At 38.0% G+C, this 27,700-nt stretch overlaps 2 protein-coding genes and 1 non-coding gene across 3 annotated transcripts; all 3 read left to right on the top strand.

Annotated features, from left to right (window-relative positions):
- The first annotated feature begins 912 nt into the window (after window positions 1-912).
- Trnat-ggu (transfer RNA threonine (anticodon GGU)) lies at window positions 913-986 on the top strand. The gene has a single exon. It is a non-coding gene; the product is annotated as a tRNA-Thr (tRNA).
- Window positions 987-19,706: 18,720 nt separating this feature from the next.
- LOC145908005 (uncharacterized) lies at window positions 19,707-20,877 on the top strand. The gene is made up of 3 exons (XM_082995177.1): window positions 19,707-19,834; window positions 20,103-20,284; window positions 20,716-20,877. Exons 1-3 carry the CDS (start codon window positions 19,728-19,730, stop codon window positions 20,775-20,777), a joined length of 351 nt encoding a protein of 116 aa, XP_082851303.1. The 5' UTR covers window positions 19,707-19,727; the 3' UTR covers window positions 20,778-20,877.
- A 4,786-nt stretch (window positions 20,878-25,663) lies between these two features.
- LOC145908013 (uncharacterized) lies at window positions 25,664-26,896 on the top strand. Its single transcript, XM_082995183.1, has 3 exons — window positions 25,664-25,797; window positions 26,175-26,350; window positions 26,520-26,896. Exons 1-3 carry the CDS (start codon window positions 25,730-25,732, stop codon window positions 26,540-26,542), a joined length of 267 nt encoding a protein of 88 aa, XP_082851309.1. The 5' UTR covers window positions 25,664-25,729; the 3' UTR covers window positions 26,543-26,896.
- Window positions 26,897-27,700: the final 804 nt, after the last annotated feature.

Consider the following 27,700-nt stretch of genomic DNA (forward strand, 5'->3'; position numbering starts at 1 on the left):
TTTTTGTTAGGCCGATCTCTGATTAAAACCAATTTGACATATTAAATAAGCAAATACATAGACTTGATGTACAAAAAATACCATCTCGTGGTATCTCTGAAATAAGATAAGGAAGATAAGAAAATCATCTCAAACATAACACGTGACATGATTCACGATTTCAAGTCCAAAAATGCAGAGCAACACAAAATTTTTATGCTTAAAGTAAGTTATATTACAACATGAGAACTACTGTATTCTCAATTTTAGTTAACTTTGGTTGTGAAAGCCATCATAGTTACTGACATTAAAATGCGATCGCACTTTTTTCTATTTTTTGTTTTGCTGATATAGCAAATTATTTTGTTATGAAAACAATATTTTTGAACAGGTAGACTCAAAGTTTCAAAAAGAATATTTTTGGAGTTAATTAACGTAAATTCGCATGCGTCGTTGTTTCAGGACAGAAAACAATGTAAATAAAAAAAATGTAAAAGATAAAAAACAATGTAAATTCGCATGCGTCAAATGTCAATCGGTTACACGCTTTTCGTCGCAACTCTTATAGATTATTGCAGTTGTATAGTTTTGTGGTGGCTTCTCGTTCGTTCTTTTGACTCTTGCGTATTTCGCAGTTCTACCTTCCCACGATGTTGGTCACATTTTTCAATACATCCTGATGACAACCGAAACGCCGAAAAAAACAACTAAGGTGTTTTGTATTGTCAGAAGAGCTTTTTAGAACGCAGTAATATTTCATGCAATGGCATGATAGGCAGGAGTCAAAGAACGAACGATGCCATTGCATGAAATATTACTGCGTCATCTGATACGGTGGTAGAGATCCCCTACATATATGTGAAGGTTGCCTGGCAAGTTGTGCGCTTGCGCACCAGTGTACCTTGGCCACAATATACCCCGTGAAACCACTGAGCTCCTGTAGCTCAGTTGGTAGAGCGTTGGGCCTGGTTAGCCCAGGGTCGTGAGTTCAAACCTCACCGGGAGCTTGATTTTTCAAATCTTGCTTCGACTTGTCAGGAAAAAGTGGCTGATCCAGCTGGGCTGCATTGCCTGGGCTGCCAAGCCTGAAAACCTCATGAGCTTTTTAGAATTGTCAATATGCGTGGTAGTGTGGTTTAATCTAAACATTGACAAGTCATATGCAATGTAATTTTAAACCACAGCCGCGGGCAATGCAAAATGCCGACGAAATGGGCACTCCTCGGCCTATGTTCACTGTGGGTATCGGGTTACCCTCGCTACTTATTGCATCTCACACGATTTATCATCTATCAATACATTTTGATAGACTTTTAAGTCACGGCGGAGAACACAGCTAAGACATCGAATGAAATTGACATAGGAATCCTGTAGGGACTATTGTTTTGACTTACCATGTTCCTATTATTCGTGCAATACACGTCCGTTTCCTATAGATTGCACATTTGGTTTATGGCGTGAGCTAGGTAGTTGTTCAGCAACCTGTGTGGAGGAAAGAAATGGAGAACAAAGAATGTGGATATCAAACTGCAGCCAAAAATGGCAAAAAAATGCAAATGTAACGCAAAATTGCCAAAATATTGCAAATTTATTATGTGAGGTAGGTGTGGTTTTGATCCAGTTGTTGATGCCACAATAAACCATTTCTTTGTGTGTTCAAAGGTTTCTTTTACGACTTGAGAACTAAGTGGATGACTTTGAATTGTCGCATTATGTAAACAAAAATAATAAACAATCAACCTCAGCTTGGATATCGTCCCAATATTAATGCAATGGATGTTGTTCATACAAATTCAAGATTCTGAGCAGTTGGAAAATACCTCAGCGGAGCTGCCCAATCTCAAACGCATCTCACCCCCTCATGACAATGGCCAAAAATTAACAAAGCAAAACGTAGTTCTTAAATTGTCTTCTAATAAGACAAAACATTTAAATGTGGAATAAACCGACAGCTTGTACCGGGTACAGCACTATAGATATGTAAAAGATTAACGATCGCAGACCATTAGCATCAGTTAAGCCACGACCCATATGTACGAAGAAGAATACCTGATCGGGATTTGTGGCCAGGATATCCTGGTTTCCGGTGCGATGAGAAAATTTATATTACGTCCGCTTTTTCATACTCAACAAACTTTCCCAAACTGCGAAATCTCCACTACCACTGCACACTTGGACGTTGGTTTGCGAACTTTAGGGCATTTTTTTGGTTTGCGAATTTTAGGGAAGATTATTACATTTCCAGCATATTTATACAGACTTAAAACTGTGTCTCCGCGATATATGAATGAAATGAGAGAGCTGAAATTTTGTTACAATAAGTTGGATGCTCACAAAATTTTAATCTTCTGAGAGTTAGACCACAGCCAGCGCAGAGTTCGAGTTTGTCAATTGACTTGATAGGTTTTTATAAACTAAAATCGATAGATTGATAATGACACGCTTCATTAAAATGTATTAATAGATGATAAATCATACAAGATGCAATGATGAAAAACAAATTAAGGTCTTTCCGGGTTGTCATTTAAAGGCCAGGCTTCACATCACCCTTCTCTAGCAGTAGGTCACAAAGTTCTGAAAAGAAAATCGTGAGTTTACCCACAAATAAACACTGAGTTTGTTTTCAGTCGAATCGAAACAATCCTGTTGTTTACGTTACCATAGTGTGTTCTGTTGTTTTCATCTCGGGAAGTTCCCACTTAGTTTGGTACCTAACCATGTCCACTGCAAAGTCACCAGAAAGTGAAATAGTCTGGCCAGTTAGCGAAAAGACAATTGTCAGTCACCAGCTGCACAGATGTGAACTGATTTGTCGTGACAGTGCGTTCAATGAAATACAGCTAATATTTGTATCGCTGTAGCTTATTGGCGAAAGTACCAACATGGTTTGGTAATCACATCGATCAGTTTCATCAATTAAAAGCAAACTTAACTTTATTTTCTACTCAACAACAAATAAGGAGAAACCAGCTCTTTATTTCATTACCAGGGCAACACTGGTTGTTGCACGATCTCGGCCTCGGCAATACGCAGTAACCGCACGCTTCCCTACTCCGGGTTATTCTTGGTGATTGCCAACCACTCCGCTTGTTCAGCTCCACAGGCAGGAAGTGATATCACATTCCGAGTTTAAACAATGAGTCACAATTCCTTTGAATCTTTATTGTCAAAGAAAAAAGATTTAATTTGCTTTGATTTGTGAAGATAGGAAGTGGTTTGGATCGACTTGTTGACCCATCCCTAAAAGTTTATTTGTGTGGTCAAAGGTTTCTTTTACGACTTGGGAATTTAAGTTACGAAAATAAATATATGCGTTGCCACAAGACGTCTCGCCGGATGGTGGACGAAACGTCTGTTGCTATAGCAATAATAACGTTATTTTTGTTCACATAATGCGGAAAACCAAAGTCATCTATTAAAGTTCCAAACATGAGCAGCGTATTTGGACTGAGGTACGTTTGATACGTGCAAGTTTATTTGCGACAGTCACCCATTAAACATTACTTGACCAAATATACATTAAGGCGTAACGACAAATTATTGCCTACAATCAAGCATTTGAATTCATTTTTCGAGATATCGTAAATTGGGCAGCGCATGGTACAATCAGTATCAAACTGCTTTTAATCACACTGCGCAACAACACAACCTTGTATGTTAGGTTTTATTGCAATGACAAACATTCTATTTCTGTTTTCCAGGATACCGCGTAGTAAATCTCTTCCGTATACACTAGGTGCGGCAGCATTGTATGCATCAGGCCACAGCGCAAAATGTCCTTATATGGTCATAGTGACAAACCCACTGTAACCACTCAGAGCAAACTTTCGGTGGTTTCGCACGTACATGGAACTGTAGTCATTAATTTTAAAGCCGTCCGAAGGGGGGTGTAGGTGTACACAAGGAAAAAGCACACCAAAGTAGTGTAGTGCACTAATCGGTCGATGCATGCGTTGCAGTACGTATATACGTTGTTTATGCCCTGATTGTTTCCTGAGTTTTGTAGGATGTTTTCAATAGTTTCAAACATTACAGCTATGTTGCAGGGGAACTTCTGAAGTCTTAGTGCATTTGTGCTAGTCGTTAAAAAATTGAACTATATTTCCGTCTTATTTTGAGTCGAATGGAGTGAGCTTGACAGATAGCGCACTAACAACGTTACAACAACGATCGAATGTTTTAAATGCTTTTCACAGGGTCTTTGGCAGTGCAAAATAAAACGTTCAGTATATTGGGGAACGCAACAGATTTTATAATTAAAATTAATTATAGAGTTAATAATGTTTACGGGAGCTTCAGATGGGCCCCATGTTTTGAACTATATTAGGTTTTAATTTACACAGGAGTAGTGTGTGCTCCTAAATATTCGTTTGTGCCATTTACAACTATGTTTTTTATCTGCAATACTGTCCATGAATTTTTTCAATCATTTTCGAATGTTATTTTATTGCCCTACTTCACGGTATATTCCGCGTTAAAAGACAATTAGTTATATTCTGTGCAACGTTTGTCTGTAGGCCATAGGGTATCTTAACGGTGGTCTACGGCCAATTTGTGGAGCCACGGATCGTTTTTAAGGGGGCCACGGAAGGTGCCCATTCTCTATTAAAAATCCTTTTTATGGATGTTCAGGGTGCCATATGGTTCAGCTCTGCTGTAGAGAGGACCACGGTTGAGAATCACTGCTGTAGGGTTTTCTATATACCTTGACGTAACATTGAAATAACATAACTCCCTCAGAACTTAGCACAAAAACAGTGACATTAATCGGCTGTCTGTGTCGGGGGTAGGATATACCGGACCGATTCCGAATATTCGGATTAGGCCGAATAGTATTCGTTTTTTAATATCCAACGTCGAATTCTACATTATTGTGTTTATTCAAATTTAAACAAGAATACTTAGAATCGCGCTTTGTCGTTGGGATTTAAACACATTAATGGGATTATGTGAAGCAAAGACTGGCAAATTTAACGCATAAATAATTTTGATATAAAATTAAGCGGAATCATAAACGACGCATGCGACCAGGATGTAAACTTATGACGTCATTGAATATTCTGATTCGGCCGAATATTGGGTGCAGGTATTCGGATTCGGCCGAATCTGAATCTTTTTTGTTTTAGCACATTAATACATGGCTGAGGACATACTACGACAAAAAAGACAGAATGAAAAGCACTTACATGATCCTTTAAAGAGAGGCAAACGATGAGCTATAAACACGTTTTTTCAAATATTTCATTGATTGACAGGTAACATATGGTCATAGAATCCTTGTCACTACAAGGCACCAATCATCAATGATGCTAATTTCCACTTACACTACTTAATGGTGTTACATAGTAGCAAGCAAAATAATTGAGATTATTTGTGAGGTGGGGTAAAGCGTTTAGTAATCGTCCATACCGGTGTGCTACTAGAACTCCATCAAAAAATAGGGAGTTAATTAACTACAATAATTGTCATACTGCAGTATACACTAATTTGGAAGAATTAAAGCATATGAAAATTTTTACAAAGTCTTATTATCGGAATCAGCAAACAAATGGAGTGCCTTGAAGCCTTTCACTCTTTTATCAACAACTTTGCTCTAAAAATGTATTTACAGTAGCCCATTTTTAATTCTTCCATGTAAAATTGCATTCATTAAAACACAATAAAAAACAGCTCAAAACGTTTGAATACAGCATGAGTAAAACGCAGTTATGATTTTGTCACCATATTTAAAGGTTTGTGTGAAGAACACAAAATATGAGGTATCTGGTTCAATGGACATGTCTTATTCCTGTGGTTCTCAAACTTTTTGCACTTACTTTTTGCATCGTTAATGTTTTAAAAATTGCTTTTGCGGCCCCGGAGGTTTATTAAATCAAAGTTAAAATGCACCAAAGGGAACATTTAAACAAAAAAACTCAAAATTGCACACCGCATCAAGAGAATTCGTGTTAAAATAATATATATAGGACGAATGGTAAAAAATATCATTTAAATACACACACAGTTATTTTGTTGATTTTAGAATAGGAGTGTAGATCAGAGCTTATCAACCAGGGTTCCGCGAAAACGTAGTGTTCTGGGAAGCACTCCCTGGGGTTTCCATTGAATCTCACGGACGGATGTTAGTTGTTGAAAACAACCGATCAGCGCATCACACATCTGTCACACAGGCACGAAAACTCGAGCATACAAAGTAAACAGTTAAACAAATTCACACAAACACATCAATCTATGTAGATTGCTCATTGACTAGTTCATAAAATGAATGTGGTATTCCACTATCAGGTTCATTGTAAGGATTATCCTCACAATGGATATCGCAAATGCGTTCAGGTGTATCGTAAATGTGATCAGTAAGATTTTCTTTCCATGTAATTGCACTCAGCGTTTGTTCAAGGCATTCTGTCAAAATTATCAAGAAGTCACGACATGCTTCTTCTTTGCAAGGTTGAGATTGGCATTCTTGCATGAGTTTTCGATATCGTTCGAAGTAAGGGCAAAAATCCATCGCCTGTTCAAGATAAAGCCAGGCTTTCTCTGGTTTCATTTCCATCATGCAGCACTGACTAAGGTTCTTTAAGCACCACGCTTTATTCCTAAAATGAAAATATTTTTCCGTCTTTATACCCAATGTTAGACCTTTCACGACTGTTTGGATTTTTGTAATGCACTTTTAACTGGTAAATACAGCATTTGCATCATGTTGCCTAAAATCGCAGCCAATTTTACAAATTTGCTCAGTTCCAATAATACTTGCCAGTTGACGTTTGACACCACAGATTCCTCTTCGTCTATTAATCGCCACAAAGCAAAATTCAGGCAACTCTCAGCATCGGCATAAAATTTCATACTCTCGTACATCGTCGCTATAGCCAAAAGAATGTCCAGCACGATTACACGGCGTTTCATAAATGACACAAACGCCTGAAAAATTGATCAGTAAAGGCATTTACATTGCAAACAGTGATAAGCTGAAAATGCTGAAAGTATGACCAACCAGACAGCTCTATGGATGTTTAATTGTAAAAAGGTTGTTTAGAAAGAGTGGATAAAATTTAGCATTTAAATTGACTCCCACAACACATTACAATGCGCCATTGATTTATTTAGGTAATTTTGAGTGACAAACAATTTGTTTGCAAATGTGACTTACCAGTGCAATTTCAACTTTCGGAACAATTGTCAATGAAATTAGAGGATGTTGGCATATTTTCTGCAGGGCTGCCCCTAAAGGTACAAAATCCATTTTTTGCACATTTTCTTGAGGAAACATAAATATTATTTTGATCAGTAAGGTAATAACGTCTCTGGTGATTGCGGTGTCACTTTCGTCTTTTATCCAACTTTCAAGTGCAGGTGACAAACTTATTTGGAATAAAATCCTGGATAGGCATTCTGCTATATCATCGCAAGGTGGACTAATAAGTCGGAGAAGAACATATGTGTAACGGATATCAAGCGGAACAACGAAACTGGGATGGTTTACCAAAATGTTCTTTTGAATCCGTAGATCATATGAAATTTCAAAATATTCCAATCCCAATGCAATTCCCAAAAGTACTGAGCTATATTTGCTAAACGTGGTTGTTACTGAAATTTCATGCAAGGTTTCAAGGTAGCCCAGACCATGTTGATACGCAAGTTTTGCGTAAATCGTTACGTTTTGTTCTCTCCAAAATCTTCCGCATGTTTCCATCAAACCAGCTAAATTGAGTTTTCTGTCTGATACAGAAGCTTTATCAAGATCACTGAGGTTTACAGCAAAACAGAAACTTGCTTCGAGCAGTTTGTCGTAATTTTCAACACATGTGATCCTGCATAATGACATCAACATAATTTGTAAAACATACATGGAAAACATGTTCTTGTCATTTTTCATCAGAGTTTCAATCAAAAGACTAAAGAGCAAGTCATGAAACTCACTTCTGTCGTAGAGTTTGTTTGAAAATTCCAACACTTTCATGAAGAGTTTCAATAGATCTTCAGATGTTAATAACCCACAAAACTTCGTTGATTGTCTTAAAATGGAAACTACATCGACAGCTTTGTCAATGTCATTAGTTTCGATCCCATTTGTATCACAAAATAATTTTGGACAACAACGTTTACAGTCTTTGTTTAGCATTGAAGAGGTGTGATAAATTTTACCATAAATAAACCTTTCTTTCAAAAAGCTAACGTATGCTTTGCTGTACAAGTTGGCTTCTTCATACACCTTACCCAAAATTGAACAAAAATTTGCCAAAATTCTGTCCCGCAGAACACGATTTTTTTCGTTTAAATTCCATGATTCAAAAAAGCAAACCAGTTTCTCACAAATACTAATCCTGGTGCCAAGGTTCTTTACCCCGTATACAGCCGCCTTAATTTCACAAATATTTTTTCTCACTGATGATAGCGGACTATATTCCCTTTGAACCGAAATATTTATTGTTTCATCGATTGACATCGTTTTCAATCTTTGCAATAACTCGAACCACAAATCAACAGCCGTATCAAAATGGCCCATTTTTCCTTCGCAAATGGCGACAGATTCCATGACATAGAAATAAAGTATTACGTGTCTTTCGTCTTTGTAATATTTGTCCATCTGGTAGAGTGCGTTTCGGTATTGCTGAAGAGCAACAAACGGAAGCTTGGCTTCTTTTAACAAACGATCCCCGGTGATAACCATAACTTCAATCAATTCCGGCACCAAACCTGAATCTTCCTGGCAAACTTGTTGCAGCATTCCAGCAAATGATTGTATGTAGTATTCATCTTTATTTTTTGGGTCACTATCAGATACTTTAAAACATTGTTGGGCTTCTTTTAATAAATGTTCAGTGTCCACTCCTTTCAACTTTCTCTCGGCTAAAGCTCGAAAAAGCAATATTCTTCCTCGAGAAAAACCTCCACTTTGACAAAAGTGCTGAGCTTCTGCAATATGAAAGCAAGCTTTATCAAATGTTCCCAAGCTATAGTAACATCTGCCAAGCATTAGGTGTGTATGAGATATTTTCTTCAGATCATTATCATCCTCTTCTACTGTATTTTTCAGTTCTTCTAGGAAATGTCTAATCGCTTCATCATACTGCTCAAAACGAAACAGTAAATTTCCCAGTGAAAACTCATTGCTACTTCGTTCCAGAATAAAATGTTCTTTTTCATTCATTAAATTGCTATTACGTATCGATTCGTGAAACTCAAATCCTACACGATACAAATGTTGAATTGCAGGCATGGACAAAGTGTCCAGGATGGAGGTTTGATTATCCGAACGTGTAAGAGAAATTCCTCCAGCTACTGTGTCCCATTGTGCACCTTTTTCGAAGTAGGTTTTAGATCTAGCGTAATTTGCAATCGCGACGGCAGTCATGAGATCATGATAAAAACTTTGGTCGATTGCACGGAAATCCGCAAACTGGCGAACAATGTCGTAGGAGGATCTAAGAGGCCGGTCTGACATCAGCATCGCCAACGAAGGAAGCAAAATTGTGATGCCACGATATAAATTCTTTTTCACGTGAACAGCTTTGCCGTGCTCTAACGAAAGATAGCTGTATGTCCTAATGTCTTCCAATAGGCCTTCAACTGCTTTTTGTTTGTAGCTTTGCAACCTCATTTTGGTACGAATCTTCTCCCACACAATATCTTGAAATTTTGTTCCCACACTTTTACCATTTGGTTGTCCTTCCCTATTTCCACCCGCGACAAAAATCGACTGAACAATTATTTCAGCCAAGTGATATCCTTCCTTTAGCTCGAGATCCTCATCGACAAAACGCAACATATTATCAACTGTTTGAATGAGTTCTGTGCTCCACGGTTTCTTTTCAGTTGGCATTCTGCCAAGAGGATTTTTACAAGCATGTGGAATCAGGCCGTCAAATGAAATACCGCGTTTTGTGATTACATCCACAAACCAATCACCTCCTTCTTTTTCAAAATCGTTCAATGACTTGATCGCCATTGACGGAAGAATAGTTTCCCCCAATCCGATTACAACAAGCTGGGCTAGCATTGCATAATTCCGAAAATACTCCATATCTGACTCGTTTAAATCACTTTGGTTTTCTAGCACAATAATACTTTCAAAATCAGAGTAGGGCGTCACTTCAAATCGAGCCAAAGATCCCAAACCCACCAGTGCAAATGAACAAGGTGGTTCGCAGCCTAAAACTTTTGCGGAACATTCAGAAAAGATACTTCTCACTAAATCTGTGAACTTAGATGTCACTGAAATTTGATACTTTTCCATCAGGTTGTAAAATGTTGCTTGAACATTTTTTGTAGTATTTTTTCCTTCCGCAATAAACGGATTTTTAATTAAATTAAAATCTGTCTGAGTTTCATTCCTCAGGTTTTGCACAAGTTGTTTAGTTTTTTCAATCATGGAAAACAATATTAAAGGATTTTCAATTATTTTGAAATTTTCAAATATAGCTTTGTAAAGACTCTGTAACTTTGCTTGTGCTTGTGTAATGCAATAATATTTTTTCAGTATGTTAAACCTTTCCATGGCAGCTTGGTATAACGCAGCACTTTTCAACGCATCAAACCTCGATTGTAGAACTTGTTGGTTACGAAAGGCTTTCTGGAACTTCTCAAAATAAATGTCTCCCAGTTTGTGTATAGTGAAAGCTGATTGATCAATTCCAATTTCTCTTCCATCGTCGCCACAGGAAGCTTTCAACTTAAGTACAAGTTTGAGTTCATGGGAATCTAAAATACATGTACAAGTGCAAAAATTACCACCTGGCCAAATATAATTCATTAGTTTGTTGCTGATGCTGCCAGGCATATCACTTGGTAATGTAAGGCTCTTTTAGCAAAAAGAAAAACTTGTTCGGTCGACGTTTCGGTTGTTATTCTACTAATTTTTGAAAGGAACACAATAATTCATTTAGTTCGTATTCTCACAAATAGGTGACGTATATCATTTTCGATTCGTCTTACCTAAATCGTCTCCTTCCATTTTTATTGTGTTCCTTTTAACTTTCCAATTTTATAGTAAATGTGGGTTTAAAGACTGATCACTTCAAAATAGCAACACGGAATCGGGACATTTTCCTGCTGCAACAAAGTATAGCGACAGAGATATATATATGTACATTGGAATGCTTCATTAAACTTCATCGGTCTATAAACATAATAATAATATGTAATGTGATGCAGAACTAGCGTCAAGCGAAAGTCAGTTCGAAAGAAATGATTAAACATAAAAAATTACTTGCAAAATATACACGTTTAAAAGTACACTGAATCACAATACAAAAATTTTTTTCTTGGCTTAATTAAAACACTTTTGACTGCTCTGACCATCACTAAACAGTAGTCAATTGAAGCGTTAAACTAAGAACGGTGATAGATATGAGGCTATCAATTGAATAAACTAATAACAAATCTAGCTCGTCGTCCTGCAGTGCACTGTCTCTGAAGCGTTGGCGCAGCTCTTTTCAGCATCACACTTCTTTCCTGTTATTATTTGGAACTATTTTGCGCAGGAGGAGTGCCAGAGCGCCTAATCGCTCTCGCGCTCCAACCGACTAAATTAGCTTCGCTTTCAATCCACTTCGAGAACAGGCTAATGTGTATCAACCACGTTACAATAATTGTTGCGGTGACCACAAATTTACAATCTTTGTAAGTACGTTTCGTGTTGTGCATTAAATACAACAAAACATTTCGATACATAATGCTAACGTAGTCGAACCCGTTCATTTTCGTCGTCCGAATTACGCCTAAAAGTGACTAATTGTTTTAAGCAGTTATAATGTAAGGAATAAACTGTCTGACGTCAATATGACAAAAAGCATAACACATGAAGTTAATTTTTTAACTTTCCTTACCAGCAGCGTTACTGCCACACATTCAACCACGAACACGAGAGGAGAAAAATAGATGTCTAAATAAAGTATGTAACGGTTGTTGCACCTATAGCGTAATTTAAAACTTTAAAGTCTGGTGTGCCGTAACCCCCAAAATTTCCCCTGGTTAATAGGATAGTGTCAAAACTAGCATAGTTTCCTTCATATGACAACCACATCGGCTCTGTTTGAACGTTTTTAGTTGCGAAGGCAAATAGCATAGTTTCAAACGTGGCAATCTTGGCGTATATTCAAAAAAATATCCCACTTATCAATTAAACTTCAGTGGTTTAAGTCTAATTCTTGTTTCGAATGTAGCTTCATTTCTAGTTTTCAGGAAATTAGTAATTTCAATATAATACACACACTACTAAAAATATAGTTGTTAAAGCGGCGAATTGAGAAGATACAAGAGGGATTTACTGCACAATCTGAAAGATATATTAGCTGAAGTCGGTGAATCAATTTAACCCCGTTTACATAACGGTTTTAAGACAGACCCTCTCGTTTTCGGCGAAAAGGCAAGCAGTTTGCGGCAAGTGCATGCATAAAATGAAAGGTACATTTACATCAAACATATTTCCAAAGTTTTTCGGTTCTACGTTAAAGAAAGGAGAAAACAGCATTAAAAGTCGACAAATAATCGTAAACCTTTTTCGCTGTTGCGATTTGGACGTCATACAAGCAAAGCGCCTTTTACTGTAGATATGAGCGTCAAAATTTAATTACTTATCTTTTGCCGGGAGTAGACAAAACGACAAAATAAACCAATAATGGTTTGTCTTAGTCGTGTTTTTGAAAAGTTTATACATTTAGCAATCATGTCTTGACTTTAAAAGAGTGGAAAAATATATAATCATAAATGCTTTGACCACAAAAACACCTTGTCGCAGTAATAGTTAAGGGACATTGGTCATATCTGTCTGAAGCCCAAATAAACAATCAAAATCCGTTTGTTGCAATAAGCTTCGTTGGCAGATCTGAAACGACTAAAGTGCCTTCTATGACGTCACGTAACTATATTCTTTGCGTTCGCAACGGTTAAAACGTAACTGTGATCGGCTGTATCTCAAAAACCTGTGCGTGCCCGCAACGAGCTTTTTATCGCCAAATTTTTTTAATAGTTATGAGTAATATTTCATGCAATGGCATGATTGGCAGGATCGCCCCACTGCGCAGGTCCTTGGTTGGCGATCACAGCTAACGTACGTGTGAAGGTTGCCTGGCAAGTTGTGCGCTTGCGCTTCCAGTGTGCCTTGGCCAGTATATACCCCGTGAAACCCCTGAGTTGCTCAGTTGGTAGAGCGTTGGGCCTGGTTAGCCCAGGGTCATGAGTTCAACACCTCACCAGGTGTTTAATGTTGAACTCTGAAAGTTGACGCTGCTGGCGAGCAGACCAAGGGTCGGCAGCCTTCCTGAATGCGAAAGTAAGGGGTTTGTGGTCGGTGTACGCAGTAAACTTGCGCCCTTCCAGAAAATAGCGGAAGTGCCTGATAGCCAGATGCAGCGCAAGAAACTCGCGGTCAAAGGCGCTGTACTTCGTTTCGTCTGCTGTGATCTTCTTTAGCGCAAACTGCGCCTCGGCTTGTTGCAACCAAACACGTGGTTGGGTGGGCCAGAACGTGAGGAGCTTCAACGCGACAGCGTGTTCAGTCTCCATGACCTCCATATAACGATTTTGGAGCCTCGGGGTCACCAATAAAGCGGTTGATGCTTTATTGCGAGAATTAGAAGAGCGAGCAACACAAAAAAACACGAGTATATAAGGCGACAATCGCGACACGAGAAAAAGGCAATATCACGCTTCAATGCACAGGCGAACACTACAGTTCGGTCGCCACAACTTACACATATAAAAGGATAAAAAGATAAAAGCGCAAACAAAACAACGTTTGTTCCATGGCTTACACACAACGATTAATTTAGCACCCGACAGAAAATCAAAAAACAACCAAACAGATGAACTGAAAATAGATAAGATTCTGCTATGTGTGTTTGTGTTATTTGTCGCAAGATGTCGCCCCGGTAGCAGCACAAAAGCCCCCGACCAATTGGCAGCATTGGTCAAGCGCCAGACCCATATAAAAAGAAGAAAACCTGATATATTATATCGTAAAATATCGTCTTTTGCAGGTTGCAGTGTAAAAAAAAATATATGATCTGTGGATTATTTGGCGACAAAGTTATTTATTTTCATAAAGCGGCAATCCAAAGTCATCCATTTAATTCTCAAGTCGTAAAAGAAACCCTTGAGCACTCAAAGAATTAGTTTGGATGGATCATTGTTGGCATCAACAACTGGATCAAAACCGCTTCTTCCTCATATATCCGAGCAAAACAATTATTGTTTAAAACGACTGAAAAGGTATTATGTAACAAAAGCGACAAAAATCCGTAAACAAAAGTTGCATAAAAATAATTCCTGGAGATTTTGTGTAGAACTTGTTCAGTACCCGAAAAACCATGCCAGAAACGTTGTTTCCAGAGATGTGTCACGAGTTGGGCTTCATTTAAAATTCGCTTCCTTGCTCAAGTCACGCATTTTTCTTTTATGACTTATCATTTAAACTTCAAATTAACAAGGGCAACGTGGTTGTCTGACATTTATTTGAGTGTTCGAACGTTTATTTTAGGAAAACGTAGCAGAAATATATATCAGCAATAGTTATGCTGAAAACTATTTGCGTTTGCATATGTTTACTGCCAATTATTCACGACACATCGACATGGTACGTACTTGTCTAAATCCAAAACTTTAATGATAATATTTGTGCATTTTTTTCGGATGTATACGTTCATGGGTAACAACTGATCACTTTTGTGTGGTGTTTGTACTTCCGTGTAGTCGTTTATAATTAGCATAAATAAACTAAGTGACGGGTGCATGATGTTACTGACATGTGCTTCAAACTGAATTACAGGATTTTGTAGTTGTTTACATTTTTTGTTGTTGCACGGAGTGAGGTTGATGATGTTTCTGTAAATCGAGTTTTTCCGATAAACAGAAATACAAATCCCGGTAAAAACTCCTTGTATTATTGCAGGCTGATTTGGAAGAATCGAATGAGTGTATGTAGCACCACGTCCTGTCTATGGTGCGGGGCAAGCTGTTCACGACCTTGTGGAGGTGGAAGGCAATCTCCCCGAGTGAGTTAATTATGAAACCAATCAAACTAATCAGTCTTTAAGTATAACCGGATAGAAAATATTCCACTTGTGGTGACTTCGGAGTCGACGTCGATCCGTTCGATCGATACCAAACTAGATGCGAACTAATGGTAGAACATTGGAACCAATAGTGTATTCAGTGAATATACTCCACATTCTGAGTGGACGTAAGTTACACAGCTTGACAACTTCTGTACATTAAATTGTTTCGTAGTGTGCTTGTTATTTAAGTCTTTGTTTCAAGATATCGCATTTCGACTATTATTCTCACGATTGTTTCAGTAAATTGCACGTGGGGACCATGGGGGCGTTACGGATCATGCTCCGCCAATTGAAACGGAGGAACACAGCATAGATTTCGCTCTAAAACTAGATCCCACTCTTGCGGAGGTTCCTGCTTTGGGTCTTCGTCTTCATATCGCTCGTGTAATATATACTATCGCTCGTGTAATATATACTATCGCCCTGTAAATTGCCGTTGAAGTTCATGGGGTAAGTTCGGTAATTGTTCAGCAACTTGTGATGGTGGAACGCAGAGGAGATCAAGGGTCTCCTCCCAAGAACACTCTTGCCCGTCACCGTAAGTTCTAGCCACAGAGGTGTATCTTGTTCTGGGTCGTCAACGTTATTCCAATCTTGTAACTCTCGTCGCCTTGTCCGATCGATTGTCGTTGGAGTTCGTGGGGTGAATATGGGACATGTTCTGTCTCTTGCGGAGGGGGAACACAGGTTAGATCAAGAAAGATCTCCATAAGTTCCAGGCATAGAAGAGTAACTTGCTCCGGTTCGTCGACATCCGTAAGAAGTTGTAACAACCACGCCCTGTGCAATACACTGCATCTGGGGAGCGTGGAGCGAATTTGCAAACTGTTCTGTGAATTGTTGAGGAGGAAATGAGATGAAAACAAGATCGGTGCAAGTAAAGGAACAACATGGTGGCACCGCATGTGTGGGCAAGACATCCTTTAACCAATCCGGCAACACTCGGCCTTGCCCTGTTGATTGTTTGTGGGGAGAATGGAGCAATTACGGCAAATGCTCCGTAAGTTGTGGTGGGGGAACTCAAACAAAACTTAGGAAAACCGCTCGATACGTAAGGTATGGGGGTTTAAATTGCACAGGACCAACCGAGCAGTCGCAAAGATGCAACACCCAAGGTGGCCCGGTTAACTGCCAGTGGGGACAGTGGAGCAAATTAAACGATTGTCTTGTTGAATGTGGTAACGGTACACTGTTTCGCAATCGACAGGTTTTGGTTGCAGCTAATTGTGGTGGTCAAGCATGTATGGGCGAAGATACCTCGTCACAATTCTGTAACACTCACTGCTGTCCCATCGAAAAATTTCCAAATTTCCTAATAATTATTGCTCATTGCTTCTTCTGTCATAATAAACAATTATTTGCAGAATCTGCAATCAAAATTGTTGCCCAGTCGACTGCGTCTGGAACAACCGGAGTCTTGCGACAATCTGCTTCAAAACGTGTGAAAACGGTTGGTAGTGCTTTGGTATGTTTCCTAGTATCGATTAGAAATGAACCTAACAAAACATTTTTTACTGGTCATGATTCATAGAACATAACCGACTTTACAGCGGTTTGATGTATGATCGACCATACAATACAATATTATAGATTATCATAGATACTGCTTGGTACATCTTGTATCTTTTAGTTGTAATCGATTTCCAGCTTTGATTTTTGTTCATTCCTGTGACTATGATTACATGTAGAAACGATTGGACACACAAGGTTACTAAACAACTGAAACACAAAAGTCCATGCTTTAACTAACTTTCATGTATCGGATTTCCAAACCCTCCCACCTATAGAACAACCTTTGTCTTGCAATAGATTAGCACACGTAAACATGAAACGGAATTGGAATACATTTTGAACTTCATTTTTCTGAGGAATTGACAAGTGTGCAAAATTGTGTTATCATGAATTTCCAAAAACATAACTTCGTACAATACATTATTGACACTACCATGTCGACCAAAACATTTCATTAAACACACTCAATTTTCTTTGCAGCATCTCAAGGCTGATGTTCAAATGTTCTCCCCGGAATGTTCTTGATACAACACCCCTTCATCATTCATGCATTTAAACATTTTGATGATGGGTTAAAATTATCGTGCCATTATGTACCCATGTTTAGAAAGGATTACTAATTGAACTCTAAGCAATAAACATGAAAAATCAGTTACATTTCTCAGCAGTTTTTTCAAGTAAACGATTGTATTAAAATTTTCTTCATATCACTGAATGCTTCACATTTCATAAGCATATGTTTTTCTTTGTGATTACGTTACACCATTATTAAACTTTTGGCAGCATCATTCTAGTCACACAGTATAAGACAATAACGCTTGTACTATATGTAAAAGTGTTTTGGGATTTTTTCGCTCACGCAAATACAACAATTGTTCTTTTGTCAAGTTATAAGCCATCATTAAACCATGCAGTCTACTTTTTCATTCAACCACGGGCGATTATACGTCAGTGGAGCAATTCCAAACCACATTCAAATCCGCTATCTTTATTTGCGTTTTTAGTTTCAGCGATCAGTCCCCTAGAAACATGTTACCACTATTCGATGAGTTTATAATTTCAAGCATATGACTTCAGATAGCGTGATAAAAAGGAACATTAATTACTCTTTGGTTTACTTTACGTTTGCTAAAATATCACCCAAACAAATCGTTACTACTACGTTACAAACCGCCCACAACCACAAAGCATTGTCAACTTGGGTGATCCCTAAATAGGTCTCCGCATCGACAGATTTTATGTCTTCCAAAGTGCTCTGATCATGAGTGCGACTCGCGGGTCATATTCGACTGACACCGGGAATGAAATGCAGTTGAACTTATTGCGCACACCGCAAATAAACAGAGTGACACTTTGCGATAGAAAATGTTGATTAAGGCGCAAATAGTGTATAAAAGGTATTAATACTGCGTTGTTCTTGGGATTAATACCTGAAACTTATTTACTTTAGACTTATTTACTATTAGTTTTGTCGACCCGTGCACATAAAGGTGATATTGGGACAAAATAGACCAATTCCATGCCTTGCTTTCGACACTTTAGATTTAACCTCCATCCTGCTAAGTTTCATAACGCTAGATATACGAAGTGTGTTCTGCCTTTGCTTTCACCATAGTTTATGTGAAAATATGATCGAAAAAAAGGTCTTTGTTTCCCAAAAGACTATTTGGCAATTCTGATACTTACTTAAAGACTATATTTTCAAGCGAAGTATATATATATTACCTGAAAAACGTTTAGATTTATCAGAAAGATTCAGTTGAATGTTTTAATATATATTGTCACCAGAGTCTTAGATACATTTTTGATTCAGTGTTAAATTCGCATGGCAAGAAGAACAGAAGACAGTGACATTTGTTCGACCTTTCATGTTATATCAGTTCAAATTGTCTCTACTCACGTTTTGGCTTAACTTCTTGCCAGACGAGGAACATTTACGTAGACATGACATTACAGTAACTTTCATTCTGGATTGATACCAAGCAAGATGATGTTCTTTGGTGATTTCTTTGAATCTTCGACGTCTTGCCAGTCATACCGTGCAACCAACCGCAACTCTGCAATGTAATCTTCAACTATTCGATCTGCATGAAGTTTTCTATCGCTTTTTATGCTGTGTTGTTTAAAGTCGATTGAGAATGATCAATATCCAATATAGTGGTATGTTGGCGGACCTATGGTTGGCGGACACAGGGTGTTCCGTTGCATAACTCAGGTATTCGTGATCAAGAGCAGCATAAAAGATGCATATGTTTTTCTTTTGACAGCAAAAACTTGTTGTAACTCTCAAACATGAGTGATGTAAATTGCACGAATCATCAGCACTAATATTTTGTTCTGCTACCGGGGCGACACCTTGCGATAAATAACACAAACACACATAGCAGATATTTAACCATTTTTGTTCACCCATTTGGCTGTTTTAACATATCCTGTTGGGCGCTAGATTAACCGCTGTGTGTAAGCCATTATCTACACGATTTTGGAGTCTGCAAGGACTTTGCAACGTGACCAAAGAAGGAGTAATTACCTTCCCAGAATTTTGTGCAGAACTTGGTTCATGACTTGCGTAGAACTTGGTTCGTGACACGTTGCCTGAAAAATTCAAAGCGTCGTGGTTTCCTGAGATGTGTCATTTGTTTGGCTTCATTTGAGTTGCAATTCATCACTCAAATTCCGTGTTTTTTCTTTGACAGAGAGCATTCGAAGAAATTGTGACTCATCGTTGAAACTCTTTAAAAACTAACGCGGGCAAGTTGGTGGTTTTGAACACAGAAATGAATTCGTTAGACTGGATCATTGATGGCATCAACAAGTGGATCCAAACGTCTTCCTACCTTCACAATAGAAAGCAAATTAAATATCAACCAACGCCTAAACATATTATGTAACAAAAGCGGTAAAAATCCCTAAAATGTGGTTGCATTCAATTAAATAACATCTAGAATTTTGTGTAGAACTTGGTTCGTGACTTATGTAGAATTTGGTTCGTGACACGTTGCCTGAAAAATTCAATGCGTCGTGATATCCTGAGATGTGTCATTTGTTTGGCTTCAGTTGAGTTGCAATTCATAACTCAAATTCCGTCTTCTTTCTTTGACAAAGTAGATGCGAAGGAATTGTGACTCATTGTTGAAACACTTAAAAAACCAACGCGGGCAAGTTGGAGGTTAGTTCATGTGCTTTAGCAAGACTTTTCACAAATTACAAGCAGCGAAAGTTATGTGGAGAACTCTTTGCTTTTGTCTATGTTTGCTTGTAACTATTCACGGGACATCGGCATGGTAAGTACATACAAAATTTTATTGGTATTATTTGTACATTGTTTCAACCCTACGCATAGAAGCAAATAAAAATAAGCTCTGGGTTTTATAAGTTGTACTCTCCTAAAGCCGCTTATAATTAGAGTAAATAAACCGGATGAAGAAAGTTTGGTTGTTACTGGCATAAATATCGAACTCAATTACGTAATTTTGTAGTTGAGGTTAATGATGTTTCTGTACATCTAATTTTGTCTTCAATTAGAAATTTCAGCAAAACGTACATTTGCAGGCTTCTGTCGAGAAGAGGAAAAATACAGGAATGTGATACCACTTCCTGTCTATGGAGCTGGCCAAGCTGCTCACGACCTTGTGGAGGTGGATGGCAATCCCCAAAAGTAACTCGACGTAGTGGAGAGTGCGGTTCCTGCAACTTGCCGAGCCCGAGATCATGCAACAACCAGAGTTGTCCAGGTAATGAAATAAAGAACCGGTTTCTCCTTATTTACTGTTCAGTAGAAAATACGGTTAGGTTTGTTTTTAATTGATGAAACTGATCATTGCGTTTACCAAACCATATTGTTGTATTGGTACTTTCGCGAATAAGTTATACAGCAATACAGATATTAGCTGTAGTCTGTGGATCGCATTGTCACGACGTATCAGTTCACATCAGTGCAGCTGGTGACTGACAATAGTCTTGTCGCTAACTGGCCAGACTATTTCACTTTGTGGTGACTTTGCAGTGGACATGGTGCCGTTAGGTACCAAACTAAGTGGGAACTTCCGGAGACGAATAACAGCAGAACACACTATGGCAACGTAACAGAACTTAATATTGTTTCGATTCAACTGAAAACAAACTCAGTGTTTCCTTGTGAGTAAACTCACGATTTTCTTTTCAGAACTTTCGCCTGACTTACGTGACCTACTGCTAGAGAAGGGTAATGTGAAATCTGGCGTTTAAATGACAACCCGGAAAGACCCTAAATTTGTTTTCGTCATTGCATCTCATACGATTTATCATCTATCAATACATTTTAATGAAGCGTGCCTTTATCAATCTATCGATTTTAGTTTTTGAAAACCTATTGAGTCAATTGACCAATTCAAACTCTGCGCAGGCTGTTGTCTAATTCTCAGAAGATTGATATTTTATAAACGTAACTTATGGTAACAAAATTTCAGCTCTATCATTTCACAGTTCATATATCGCCGTGACACAATTTTAATCGTAATTCATTGTGATGAGGTTAAACTCGGTAATAAATTCGCTGGAAATGTAACAATTTTTACGGAGAATTTTTTTATCTAAAAGATTGGTTGCCCAAGAAAAGTTGAAACATACTACGCTGCTTTGGAACTATGAACTTTTTCCGAAAAACAATGACAACTGTATAGAGCGAGTTTGCAAAAAATGCCCTAAAGTTCGTAAACCAACGTTCAAATGTGCAGTAGTTTTTGAGACTTCGAAGTTTAGGATAATTTGTTGAGTATAAAAAAGCGGACATAATATAAATATTTCTCATCGTACCGGAACCCAGGATATCCTGGTCACGAATCCCGATCAGGTTTCCTTCTACGTACATGGGTCGTGCACTCAACCGATGTTAATAGTCTACGACCGTTGATTATTTACATACCATAGAGCTATAGCTCCTCCATGCGGTCGGTTTATTTTTGACACTATGTCGGCAATTTTGCATCAGAGCTAAAAATATGATATGTCTGACAGGTTTTCTCCAACAACCTCAAGCGCTTGGATTTCCACAAGTTTAGGTGCTTGCTGTGACCACATTAGAACGAATGTATCGTGTTATTAGATAGCAATGTGAGAACTACGTTTTGCTTTGTTAAGTTTTTGGCCAATGTCATGAGGGTGATGTGCGTTTGAGGTTGGGCTGCTCTGCTGATGTATTTTCCCTGCCTCAGGTTCTTGAATTTCTTTGTACAACATCTCTTGCATTAATATTTGGACGATGTTTAAGCTGAGGTTAAATTGTTTATTATTTTTGTTTACATAAAGCGACAAATCAAAGTCATCCGTTTAGTTCTCATATCGGAAATGAAACCTTTGAACACACACATAGAAATTTATTTGGATGGGTCATTGTGGTATCAACAACTGGATCAAAACCACATCTACCTCACATATCAAATCTTCATTTTTTTGGCAATTTTGGCCGCATTTTTAAAATCCACATTCCTTGTTCTTCATTTCTTTCCACCACTACAGGTTGCTGGACAACTACCAATCTCACCCCTTAAACCAAATCTGCAATCTATAGGACACGGACGTGTATTTCACGAATAATAGGAACTTGGAAAGCCAAAACAATAGCCCTTACAGGATTCCTGTGTCAGTTTCATTCGATGTCATAGCTGTGTTCTCCGCCGCAATTTCATGAGCTCTCCAACGCTGAACGAAGAACGCCACCCAGTCGACTGGAAAGCAGCTCATTTTACAGCTTTGCGACGAATCCCAAGATCCTGTGCAATATCTGCCTCCGCAAGAAGAGGATTGGGTAGTAATACGGGTCCATGTCTGTGTTCCTATCCACAAGTCTTGGAGCATTGTCCCCAACTATTTCAAGAGCTCCAAGCACTTTCGACAGGAACACAAATTCTAGACAACGAGAAACCTACAAAGGATTGCCATTGCTTAAAGACATCATGGAATATAACCTTCGGAAATCATGCACAAAGCTTGAAGTTCAACTTCCTGAACATTTATGTACTTGACCAAAATTGATTAAATCGTCACTTTCTGGTTTCGTGCGCGTCACGTTCAAGTCTCCATTTTAACTTGGCTTGATTGTCGTGTAAGTTTATTTGGAAAACATTCTGGTTCCCCGCTCAATAGACCAGGTTCTCAGCCAGAACAAATAGTGTTCGATAGTATTTTTGCAAGTAGGTGCAGAAAGATATGAGCAACTGTAATGCTAATTTTCAAAGCAGGTTTACATTTGCTTACCGTCCATTATTCAAAGTGGATTTTCATGGTGAGCCCTCGATGGTTTGAATCGTTGTTTCAACCAATGTTACGACAAATTTGAATTTTTTGTATTGTTTTGGCTTAATTTTAAACGTTAAAGTTAAACAGTCATTGAGAAAGCTATATTATTACGCGGTTAAACGTGTACAATACAATAAACTTAGGTTCATCAGGCTTACAGGCTTCGCAGCCCAAGCATTGTGGCCTAGTTGGATCAGCTACTTTTTTAGAGCGAGATCTGAAAAAAATGAAGCTTCCGGTGAAGTTTGAACTCACGACCGTGGCCTAATCAGGCCCAACGCTCTACCAGCTGAGCTATCCCTGTAGTCTGCAATGCCTGGACTACGAAGCCTGTAAACCTAATGATTTTGATACGATAACTGAGATCGCCAAGTAAGGATCTGCGCAATGGGGCAATCCTTCCAATCATGCCATTGCATGAAATATTACTACAATAAACCTAGGACGCAAATGAAAGTGATGCTATTTGCAATTTAAGTACAACACAAAATTATTAAACATAGCGCATGTTTGTTTACGGATATTAATTAGTGGGGATTGTTATGGTCACCACCAAATCACTGATATTCTGAATCACTGTAGTTTTTACACATCGTGCAGGTTAAGCGCACCGAAAGTAATTAGTGTTGGATACTTATTCACATTATTATCCATAATGAGGGATCGCTTTGGGGGTTGAATGATCACAAGTTGCGCTCATGATACCGAAAATGTTAAGTGCTGCATGTTTGTGCACATTTCGGTATTGTTTATAATGAGCTTGCCGTATACCTATGCAACCAAAACAGGTCGGTAAAAGATTCACATGGATCCTCTGTCTTAATAAAAATTTAGTCGCTGTTTTTCCAACAACAGAAGAAAGTAAAGTTGTCGGAAGGTGTCGCTACAGAGCATTTTGTTTCCGGCTGTATTTGGAAGATAGTGCACTCATCCAAATATAGTGCATTCATTTGCTTAGGCTGAAATTAGAATCTGTTAAAGTTTGCAGTGCAGTTATACATGGAATCAAATTTCTTTAGTCACCAATTTCTTCCAATTTGATATAGATAATCTATTATTATTTAACATCACAAAATGAAGCAAAATTTGGTCTGTTACCGGTAAGATTTGGACCCACATGATCCAGAATTTTGTGCATCTTTTTTACCTCTGAGAATTACGCATAAAGCCTTGTATTGCATATGGCTGCTGCATATTTGGATTAAGAACGCTAAATAAATTTTGTGTGCAACTCCTTAGTGACTTGAAAGCAATTTCATTGTGAAAAAACAAGTTTAAGTCTTGTGACCAAGGATGCCTCACTGTTTTGGCATTCATTATTACACGTGCTACAAAATAGGTCTTAAAATATGAAATGTAGTATTCGCTTACATTTGTTGTCCAATAACATACAACACTAAAGAACAAATCCGTTAATTGATATGGTTTCGAATCCCAGGTTGTAAATCAATCATTCCTTAATGCGATGAGTAATGCTGAACTGATGTTTGGAATTTTTTAGTTGGTAATCCGAAACAGACCTAGTGTTTCCTAATGGGTAAAAACGATATTTTCCATCTCCTAACTTACTGTACAAGAATGGAGGTTTCAGAACTGATGTATTTTCGAGATGTTTTGAAACAATTTCGTGGATGAATTAAGAAGCATTTGTAAGTATTGATGCAATATACAATAGTGGTGACAATGCAGATGTGTCCGTTTTGTGGTTTTGGCGGCTAGTTCACATTAGTTCAATGTGACAGTTCACGTTTTACTTGGCGAAACAAAGACCATTTCACGTTTTGGAGACTCCATTGTCATTTCGAATTCTTACCGCATGTTGTGTACAAGCTTCGGGACAGACTGGGGCCATGCATGTTCTTGGAACCGACCTTGTTGAACTTATCCAAAAAAGTGACGTCACGAGCAACGTTTGATTGTCTTTTCATGGTTCACTCACGGTTTCTAAGCTTATCAATGACGTAAAGCCAGATCACCGCCGGCATTTTTTACCGCTATCGTTTGCAGCTTGCTGTTTTTTCCTTTTTTCTTTGATTTTATGTTTTATCGTGCGTCCCCACAAACAAGCCAAACCCGACAGTTCAGTCGCACCTTACCTAATGGTGAAATCCGATTGTTAGTTTGTAAGGTATTTTTACATTTGCATTACTGTTGATTAACTCCGTTGTTGTGTTGTTTTTTAGCGATACCGATGATGCCTGCACAGACAGGCGAAATATTTATGTCGTAAGAACTTGAAACAGACAGACGACTTAGGATTATTTATCATTTACTACACAGGTTATTTTAATTATTAAGACGAACAGTAATACACAATTGATTAACACTTGATTAACATTCGCAGTAGCAACAAAACATAGCTCATTTAAACATTTCTCTGTAGCGTTCCGTTTTCTAATGCCCAAAATATTGTTACAACAGAAACTGCAAAAAACAATGTGTTTTAAATCGAGTCTAGCAATTATTCCCAATTCAAATGCAATTGCCGTAACAAATTCCACCTCATACTTGGTATCACAATAATGGAATCGTTAACCCCTTATTTTTTTTTCATTTGTTGTCAAGTGAAATAAACAAATACTGTTAAACAAAACCGAACAAAATACTTCAGGGTGCCCTTACATAAGCTTATCACACGATTTCCAGGAAAATTATCTGCACGAGTTTGGTGTCTGAGAAAGACTTGCAACATGACTAAAGGAAGATTAATTGCCTTTCTGTCGCCTGGTGTGCGTCACGTTTAAGCACGATTTCAACTTCATTACTTGTGTGTAAAAATCTTGTTGATTTTATAAAACCTGGCTCACCGATAAATAGTCTTATTTAAATAGGAACTGCTTTGTCGTGATTCGTTCATTTGCCGAAGACCAAATACCTTACGTGGACATTTACAATCAATAATTATGCTGAATTTAAGATCGGTCTGCGTTTGCATTTGTATGCTGGTTATTCTTCATGGCGCGTCGGCAAGGTATGCTTTTTTGCCCTTGTTTTGTCAAATTTTATAACCTTTTAAAATTTTTAATTAATAAATGACCAAAAGGCAAAATCAAAGCAATATTTGGTCATGAAATTTTCTAACCAAAAAACGATTTAGTCGGTTTAATTTTCGTTTAAAATTGCTATACACAATAAAAATTATCTCTGGGTTTTATAAGCTGTACTCCCCTAAAGCCGCTTATAATTAACTCAAATAAATCGGATGAGGAAAGTTTGGTTGTTACTGGCATATTCATCGAACTTAATTACCTGATTTTGTAGTTGTGCGGAGTGAGTTAAGTAATGTTTCTGTATAACGAATTTCGACTCAAATAGAAATAAAATTTTCAGCAAAATGTTTATTTGCAGGTTGGTTGGAAGAAAAAGATCGGAATGTGATACCACTCCCTGTCTGTGGAGGTGGGGAAGCTGCTCACGACCTTGTGGAGGTGGATTGCAATCTCCAACAATAACTCGGAGAAAGGGACGGTGCGGTTCCTGCAGATTGTCGAGCCCGAGATCATGCAACAACCAGAGTTGTTCAGGTAATGAAATAAAGAGCAGGTTTCTCCTGGTTTGCTGTTGATTTGAAAATAAGATTAAGTTTGTTTTAAATTTATGAAACTCATCGAACAACAGAACTTAACATTGTTTCGATTCGACTGAAATAAGCTCAGTGTTTCCTTGTGGGTAAACTCACGATTTTCTTTTCAGAACTTCCACCTGACTTACTTTAGAGAACGTGTGATGTGAAGTCTGGCCTTTAAATGACAACCCGGAGAGACCCTAATTTTATTTTCATCATTGCATCTTATAAGATTTATCATCTATCAATACATTTTAATGAAGCGTGCCATTATCAATCTATCGATTTTTGTTTATAAAAACTTATTAAGTCAAATGGCAAACTCGAACTCTGCGCAAGCTGTGGTCTAATTCTCAGAAGATTGATATTTTATAAACGTACCTGATTGTAACAAAATTTCAGCTCTATCATTTCACAGTTCATATATCGCCGTGACACGGTTTTAATCGTAATTCATTGTGATGATGTTAAACTCGGTAATAAATTTTGCTGGAACCCAGGATATCCTGGCCACGTATGGCAATCAGGTTTTCTTCTACGTATATGGGTTGGGGCCTTAAACGATGTTAATGATCAGCGACTGTTGATCTTTTACATATCCATAGGTCTATAGCTCTTTCATGCGGTCGGTTTATTTTTGACAATATGTCGGTAATTTTACATCAGAGCTCAAAATGAGATATATCTGACATGTTTTCTCCCACAAACTCAAGTGCTTGGATTTCGACAAGTTTAGGTGTTTTCTGTGACCACATTAGAACAAATGTATCGTGTTTTTAGATGTGTAACAACTATGTAACATCTACCTTTTTCTTGGTTGATTTTTACCCATTGTCGTGGGGGTGTGGTGCGTATGCGATTGGGCTGAGGTATTTTTCAAATGCTCAGGTTCTTGAATTTCTGTGTACAAGATCCGTTGCATTAATATTTGGACGATGTCCAAGCTGAGGTTTATTATTTATTATTTTTGTTTACATAAAGTGGCAATTCGAAGTCATCCATTTCATTCTCAAGTCGTAAAAGAAACCTTTGAACACACAAAGAAATTTGTTTGGATGGGTCATTGTGGCATCAACAACTGGATCAAAACCACATCTACCTCACATATCAAATCTGCATTTCTTTTGGCAATTTTGGCTGCATTTTTGAAATCCACATTCCTTGTTCTCTATTTCTTTCCCCCACTACAGGTTGCTTTGTCAGTTTCATTCGATGTCATAGCTGTGTACTCTGCCGCAACTTAATGAGCTCCAACGCTGAACGAAGAACGCCACACAGTCGACTGGACAGATCTAATACGATGTCTGTG

Source organism: Ascidia mentula, chromosome 7 (genome assembly GCF_947561715.1).
Source record: "Ascidia mentula chromosome 7, kaAscMent1.1, whole genome shotgun sequence".
NCBI classification, from domain to species: Eukaryota; Metazoa; Chordata; class Ascidiacea; order Phlebobranchia; family Ascidiidae; genus Ascidia; species Ascidia mentula.